The 8,589-nt window shown below is 38.6% G+C and overlaps 1 protein-coding gene across 1 annotated transcript in view; it reads left to right on the forward strand.

Moving 5' to 3' along the window:
- LOC122554722 (terminal uridylyltransferase 4-like) overlaps positions 1-8,589 on the forward strand; it is an 86,545-nt gene that overhangs the window by 1,841 nt on the left and 76,115 nt on the right. Inside the window, exons 2-4 of the mRNA XM_043700098.1 lie at positions 2,889-3,005; positions 3,624-3,801; positions 7,739-7,827. Of these exons, the coding sequence (XP_043556033.1) occupies positions 2,889-3,005; positions 3,624-3,801; positions 7,739-7,827 (384 nt within the window). The remainder of the gene's footprint in view (positions 1-2,888; positions 3,006-3,623; positions 3,802-7,738; positions 7,828-8,589) is intronic.

The raw sequence follows: 8,589 nt of genomic DNA on the forward strand, positions 1-8,589 counted from the left end.
TGTGGTAGTTTTACCATGTTGATACCTTATTTTGAGTTATACTTGGTGGTAGGCTTGGCATAACCCCCTGTTCTCATCATTGAACCATGGTTGATCCTCTGGCTCAATGGTAATGATACAGTGGGGGACATACTGATCAAGAGGTTACAAATTGCTACAGGTAGAATATAATTCTGATTCTACTGATAGTCCTCACCACCTCATTGATATCTAGTTATGAGTTGCTAGATCTTTTGAAATCTCCCAGGTGGTAGTGCCACACAACATGATGGGGTGTATATTTCATGTGAAGACAGGACTTGCCTCCACAAGGATTGTGTGGTGGTTACTTCTAGCAATGTTGTAATTGATAGATGCATCTGCAGTTAAATCGGGGAGGATGAGGTCAAGTATATTCTTTCCCACTTGGTTCCCTCATCACCTGCACAGACCCTGCCTAGCAACCATCTTTAGGACTGACAGATGTGGTCAGTAGTGGTGTTGCTGAGCTATTCCTGATGATGGGCATTGAATTTGCCTCCTCAGAGTACAATCTGAGGCCTTGCCATCACCCTAAATGCTTCTTCCATTTGATGTTCAACATAGGGAGTACAGATTCATCAGTTACCAGGCCAAGGAGGACAGGAGATGGTAGGTGATAGGTAATCAGGAGATTTCCTTTCCTAAGCTTGTCTTGATGTCATGAGACTTCATGTGGTTCAGAGTCACTGTTGAAGACTTTAATGTAACTGCCATCGTTGCTGATTCTATCCTGATGATGGGAAATGATATGCCTAGGATATTGATATTGGGACCTGGGATATAATCATACTTACCAAATCATACCTTACAAACACTTGCTTAATTAGGCTGAGGGACAGCTCTCCTAACCTTGGCACAAGCCTCCAGATATTAATAATGAGAACTTTGCAAGGCTGGATTTGCCTTTGATGTTTCTGATGCCAAGGTCAATGCTAGTTGATCCTTTTAGACCTCATAATGGTTTGTTACAACTGAGTGACTTGCCTCAAAAACAGAAATTGCTGGAGAAACTCAGCAGCATCTGTGGAGAGAAACCAGAATCAACATTTCTCCAGTGATTTCTGTTTTTGCTTCAGATTTCCAGCATCTGTGGTTCTTTGTTTTTACTTTGCATAGCTTGTCTGACCCATTTCAGAGGGCATTTAAGAGCCAACCAACATTACTGTGGTTCTGGAGTCACAGACTGAGTAATGGCAGAAAGTTTCCTTCCCTAAAGGACTTTAGTGAACCAGGTAGTTTTTTTAGGACAGTCAATTTGGCCATCATTACTGCAAATAGTTTTTGAGGTATTTTCAGTGATGTCATTATTTACCCTGGATCTCCTGGTTCAGAGGTAGGGACACTTCCACTGTACCACATCATCCCTCAAATAGCTTTTGACCCATTTTTTTCTAATAAACCTATTCAGAGATATTATTACACACCTCTGGGGCAAATGGGATTTGAACCCGGGTGTCTCAGTCCAGAGGTAGGGATACTACCACTGCACCACAAGAGGGTCCCAAATAGCTTTTGACTGGAGATTGATTAATTGAATTCACATTCTACCAGTCAGCATGATGGAATTTGAATCCATGTCCCCATGTGGATCATTGTCCAATGACATTACCACAATGTCATAACTTCCCTCTCTTTTGGAGCGGTATGAATGTGTTACACTCTTACTGATGAGGATTGGCTTTGAATAGTTTTAGCGAAGAAGCAGTGTAAACAGGGCTTCATTCTTTGGTGTAAATGACAATGGCTTTGAGCACCTGTGAGGAAATGCTTGCCTTCTGCTTAATTTTTCCTGTATGGAGATAAAAGTTGAACCGCATCCTATCAGTTTAAGTAATGACAGCAGTGTACTGAATGCCAGCAAAGGTTTTGTGCTCAAGTCTGTTAAACATCTAGTTACCTTCATTAATCTTTTATTATATTTGGATAATAAGAAAATGAGTACATTTTAAATTCTGTCTGAGTTTGGCTTGGTTGCATCATGTACAGGGAGATGGGAGGGTGCTATTGGATTGACTGCTGCTGCATCCATCATGAGCTTTGAGGAAGACATGGTGGAGAGTCTGGTCCTTTTCTTCCAGCAGTTTTGTATTTCTGTAGACACTCTCACGGAAAAATAAATAATATTGAAACTGTTCTTTTTGTGGAATAATACAATGAACCCTTAACTGATTATTGTATATAATTTTAGATTTTACAAGTTATTTTTCCAACTTTTAGGTCTGAACATTTACTAAAATGCCGGTGTTCTTAAAGCATGAATAAAAAGAGATTATTGAGGGAATTAGAATTAAATTTGTCAAGTGCTTTTTGTTTGTAATACTTTAATCCAGTAGAAAAATTGTTAAGTAGTGCAATATTTTAACCATTGCAATACTAGTTTACAATTTTATCTGAAAATTGAATCTGATTTATCCACTTTTTTGAGAAATTGTATTAATCTGTATTTTTAGAATATATTGCAATATTGGTGATTTATAAAGTGTAAAATTGGTAAAATATACATGTTTGTACTTAACTATTTCACTATATGAGTATGAAGGTTATACTGAATAATAATTTGTAGGTGCAAAGCTGAAAAATGATCATGCAGTTGAGATAGGTGCATTCCAGGATTTCATAACCGTGCATTTGGAGTGATATCACTGTTCATATCCATATGCAATAATAATGGTCTCACTAATGAGGCTAAGAACAGGCATTGCTGTTTTGAAAGTTCATAGTCACTAAGGAGTATGGGGTTTTCTCATAACTTAGATCTTTTGACTGATAGAAATACTCACCGTCAAATATTCTTTATGAGCTAATAATTCATTATGTTGTGATATTTGTAGTCACACTGAATATATGTTATGTTTTTTGTTTCATAGCGTTCATCAGAGTATCCTTCATGTCAGTACCTATGCAAACTTTGCCTAGTTCATATTGAAAATATCCAGGGTGCTCATAAGCATATAAAAGAAAAGCGACATAAGAAAAATATTGCAGTAAGTGCTTTCATTTGATGTAGATTTGCATCTTATTCTAAAATGTTTATTGTTTATTCATCTTGCAGTAAGTCCACATCAAATGCTTTATTACGGTGACATTTTATATTCTTTGCATACAGCTTTACTGTCATATACAATAAATTATCAAAGGATCATATTGTGATCTTTTTATTCCATATAGAGCTATATAGAATCATAGAATCACTATAGTGCAAAAAGAGGCCATTTGGCCACCATGTCTGCACCGAGACTCTGAAGAGCATCCCAGCCAGATCCTTCACCACCTCCCCCCACCCACTCCCCGCCAAAAGCCTAATGCCATAACCCAGCATTTACCTAACCTATACATCCCTGGACACTACGGGGCAATTTAGCATGGCCAATCCGCCTAACCTGCGCAGCTTTGGACTGCAAGAGAAAATGGAGCTCATGGTGGACACCCATGCAGACACAGGGAGAGTGTCCAAGCTCAGTACAGACAGTCACCCAAGGCTAGAATCAAACCCTAGAGCTGTGAGGCAGTAGTGCTAACCACGGAGTTACTGTGCCACCCATATAGAAATAGAGCTGTTAGATTTCTTGGTATGATTTTTTTCCACTCTCCCCTGCTTCCAGGAGAAACAAGAAGAAAATGAACTTCGTAATCTTATACCACCAACTCCTGACCATTTGGCTGCATTAAATTCTGCTGTGCTACAAGCTGCACAGAAAGAAGGGATTTCTGAGCAGGATTTTCAAGTCCGGAAGCATATTGTGAATGAGATGGAGAAAATTATTCAACAACATTTGCCAGGTCTGAATTGCTTTGTGTTATATTCTACAGCTGGTCATAGACAGTGAAGTATCACAGCTACAGCATGTAGTAGTTCCTGGATGCTAGTTTGTTCCAGTACAAACGCATCTGCAGTAAGTGTTTGGAGTTTGAGCAGCTTTAGCTCAGGGTTTATATGCTGCAGACTGAACTAGAAGAACTGTGAATCGTCCAGAATGAGGGAGGGTGCTGAGATTCTTTGTGCTAGTAGGCAATCTTATGGTTGGATCATCTGATTTAGTTAGTATTACAAGGATAGGTAAGTATGACTGTGAGTAAGGCAGGTCAGAGCACCCAGAGGGCATGAGTCGACCTTTGCAATTGTCCCCTATAAGTCTGTGATCCTTTCAGCTTGTCTGAATGAAACTGGAGGTTGGAGTTGAAGTAGCTAACTGACCAAGGCACCATGGTACAGGACTTATGTTTAAGTGAAGGCAGAAGGAAATAATATATTGATGATGGGGGATAATATAGTCAAAGGGATTGACACTGTGCTCTGCAACAAAGAGTAAGAATCCAAATGACTATGTTGTCTGCTCAGTGCCAGGATTTATGACATCATCTCAGGATTGGAGAGGAACCTGTAGTGGGAGAGTGAGAATCCAGTTATTATCATCTGTGTAGGTACTAACAACATAGGTTTGACAAAGGCAATAGCTATGCTCAGTCAGTATGAGAAGCTCAGTGCCAAATTAAGAAACGGAACAAAAAAAGATGATAAACTCTGGATTATCCCCTGACCATTGTGCAAATTGGCATATGGCAAATCAGATTAGAGAAATGGATGCTTGGTTTAAAGACTGGTGAGAGGAAAGTAGGTTCTGGTTCATGGGGCATTGACACCAGCATTGGAAAAAATGGGATCTGTAACGATAAAATGTCTCCACTTGAATCATGGTGAGGGTTGTGTTCTTACTAGCTGCATAACTAAGGAAGTACAGATGGTTTTAAGCTTCATGTCTGATGCATATAAAATTTGAAAGAAAACAGATGAGTTGAGAGCACAAATGGAAATAAAGAAGCACAATCTGGCAGCTGTTACAGAAAGATAGCTGCAGGATGGCATGAATCAGGAATCTGAATCTTGAATAATACAAGGTATTTAGGAAGGACTGGGAGCAAGGAAATGTTGAAGGGGTGCTCTGTTAATGATGAGAAATTATGCAGTTATGAAATTGCTTGTGGAATTTGTGTACAGGCCCCTCACGGTAATCATAGAGCATAAAGGGATAGAGCATAAAGAAAGAAATAATGAATAGTTGTCAGAAAGACATGACTGATAATTCATGGGGCATTTTAATCTACATATAGTTTGGAAATGTCAGATGGGAAAGTTAACCTAGATGAGAGATTCACAGAATGTTTTCAGGATAGTTTCTTAGAGCAGCATTGTCTGGAGCCAACTAGAGAGTAAGATATAATAGACCTGGTGTTGTGTTACAAGGCAGGATTAATAAATGATCATATATTGAAAGCGCCTTGGGTAGCAGCAACCATAATGTGATTTTTAGAATCAGTTTGAGGGAGAAAGGAGTGTGTCCAAAGCTATTTTTAAAAATTTATGTGAGGGAAATTATGAGGGCATGAGGCAGTGCTGGATAATATGAATTGGCAAATTATGTTAAAGGATAGGTCAGTAGAGATGGCAGTTGCAGAAATTTAAGGGGATATTTCAGAATAGATAGTATTTTTTGCGTTCTAACAAGTAAGAAAAATTCTAAGGCTGGACCTACCATCCGTCGTTGACTAGAAATATTAACGATAGACTTAAACCAAAAGACAAAGCATATAATTGTGCAAGGACAGATGGTAGGACAGAAGATAAGACAGAATATAAAAAACAGAAAGAATGAACAAAAATTAAAAAGGAGGAAAAATTAGAGTATGAGAAAGCTAGCTATAAAAACAAATAGCATGAGTTTCTTTAAACATTTAAGGAAGAAAAGAGTTAATAAAATGGGCATTGGCCCCTTACAGAAAGTGAGACTGGAGAATTAATAATTTAAAATAAGCAAATGGCAGATGAGTTGAACAGGTATTTTGCAACATTCTCCATTATGGACACCACAAGTAATATTCTAGAAGCAGCAATATACCAGGGGATGCAAAGGAGAGGAGCTCAGGAAATTATAGTCACCAGTGAGGTAGTACTGAGTAAAAAAAGAAGTGGCTTGTGGAATAGTTGAAGCTTTGGTGTTGATATTCCAAACTTCCTTGATTTGGGAAAAGGGTTCCCTTCAATTGAAAGATTGCAAATGGAGCTCCTTTATTCAAAAAGTGAAGGAAACAGAAAGCATAAAACTACAAGCTAGTCATTTTAGTATCTATCATAGGAAAATATGAGAAGCTTTTATTAAAAACCTATAACAGGGCACTTGCAGAAGTTCAAGGTAACAAGGCTAAGTTAACATGGTATTGTGAAAAGAAAATCATGTTTAACCAATCTGTTGAACTTTTGATGAACTCATGTGCTGTGGATAAGGGGAACTGCTGGTTGTACTGCCTTAGATTTGCAGAAGGCAATTGATAACTTGGTGCCTCAACGACTCTTGCGGAAAATAAAAACTCATGATGTGGGGAGTAGCATATTGGTATGGATAGAAGATTGGCTGGCTAACAAGGGATGGGTATCTGGGTGATAAGATTTCAGTGAGATTTCAACTGTTTATAATTTATATAAATGACTTGGAAGGTATGGTTGCCATATTTACTGATGGCACAAAGGTAGGAAAGTAAGTTGTGAAGAGGACATAGGGCTACAAGGAATTATAGATAGGTTAAATGAGCATGTAAAGATCGGGCAAATGGAGTATAATGTGGGCAGACGTAAAATTGACCATTTCAACAGGAAAAATAAAAACAAATGTTTTTATTTAAATGTGAGAAACTGCAGAGTTCTGAGATACGGTGCTATCCTCATGCATGAATCAGAAAAGGTTAGTGTGCAAGTTCAGCAAGTAATTAGGGAAGCTAATAGAATATTAACACATTACCGGGGGAATTGAATACATAAGTAGAGAGGTTATGCTTTAGTTATACACAGCACTAGTGAACCCTCTCAGGAGTACTGTGTACTGTATTAGTCATCTATTAATGGATTTGTTACCCATGTGAATGCTTTGGAAGCTGTTCAGACAAGGTTGACCAAAATAAAACATAAAATAGGCAGATTATCTTGTGAGGAAAGGTTGGACAGTTCGGCTTGGAGGCAAGAGAATAAAACATTATTGGGGATAGGTGGGAATATAGGTTTGAGATTTCAGTCAGATTAGCCATAATCTTATAAATGGCAGAGCAGGCATTAGAGGCCGCATGGCCTACACCAGCTCCTTGTTCACATCTTGAGGAATAATGCTTACATATTAATGAACACTCCTCTTCAAAATTGAACATACCAAAATTGATTTGTGCTGCATGTATTGCTCATTTCAGTCTTTAAACTAAGATATTCAAGGTAATAGTCAATTTGAAAGATGATGATTACTTTGATAACTTTCAAAAGTGTTAGTGCCAGTGTAAGAGCACTCAGGGAAGTGTGGTCATATCTTTTGGAAGGATAGAATGAACACAGTGAGTACAAGTACATTTCAAAGAGAGGAAAGATGGACTGGAAATAGGAGAGTTTGAAATTGACCTCAAACTGGGAATCATGGAATGGAAGTCATCAGACCAGAAAACTAATTGGATTCAAGGAAAAAAAGGCTTCAACAGAGCTGGCAAAGGTGAATTTAGTGCTGGTTATAATATAGGAAGATTGTATAGTAATTGTAAAAATTATAGTTGAAGTAAGTCAAACTGCCAGCTTTCTGTTCAGGAAAGTGAAGGGATAGAATGGATATTAATAAACGCGAATGTTTACCTACCCAGTTTAGTCCAGATAAATCTTTGTTGATATGTTTTGCTTTTATTTGTTTTACAGATTGCTCATTGAGGTTGTATGGTTCTTGTCTTACAAGGTTTGCTTTCAAAACTAGTGACATCAACATTGATGTAAAATTCCCTTCCCATGTAAGTGATACATTGACACATTTATGACACATAAACAAGTATCAGGGCTCAAAATACAGGGTGTGGCAACAAAATCATGCCAGAAGCCTCTCAAATTCTTGATAAAATTCAGTGACGGGTCTACCAGTCAGAAAAGTTGTAAAGTGAATGGAATCTCTGAGGAGCTGCTCCTCTGTTCACAGTGGGTCTCGTCCATGTTTGTTTCTGATGGATTCATTAGTTAGCCCAAGAGCTGGAAATGTGCCAGCATTAGACATACTAGACTTCAGGCTATATTTGAAATCATCTCCTTATTTAAAATAAACTATCGTTTTAAAAATAAATTATATCCATTGATTACTTCTACTGTTGCTCCTTTGTCTGCGTTGATATCAGAACCTTCCCTAACAAATCATTCTCACTCAAAAGGGAACCTTTACGAAAGGCACTTCCTCCTAACATGCTTGAACTTGCTTCCTGACTTTTGTGAGTTCTGCAAACGGCTCATTCTCCAAAGGTCTTTCATATCCATTACAGTGGAAACTTGATTATTCGAACGAGATGGGCGAGCAGTATTTTGTTCGAATAATCGATTATTTGGTTAATCGATTAAATGCCTTTCCTCTGGGGCTCAGAGTTTTAAAGTCTGCCTCCCGTTCAGGAGACTGCAGCAGCACAGCATGCGAGCCCCCACCCCCTCCGCCCCAAACCAACCCACACCTCGCCCCAAACCAACCCCACCCCTCACCCCCAACCCGGTCCAAACCCGCACCCCGACCCCAA

This window comes from Chiloscyllium plagiosum, chromosome 11, assembly GCF_004010195.1.
Source record: "Chiloscyllium plagiosum isolate BGI_BamShark_2017 chromosome 11, ASM401019v2, whole genome shotgun sequence".
Taxonomy (NCBI): domain Eukaryota; kingdom Metazoa; phylum Chordata; class Chondrichthyes; order Orectolobiformes; family Hemiscylliidae; genus Chiloscyllium; species Chiloscyllium plagiosum.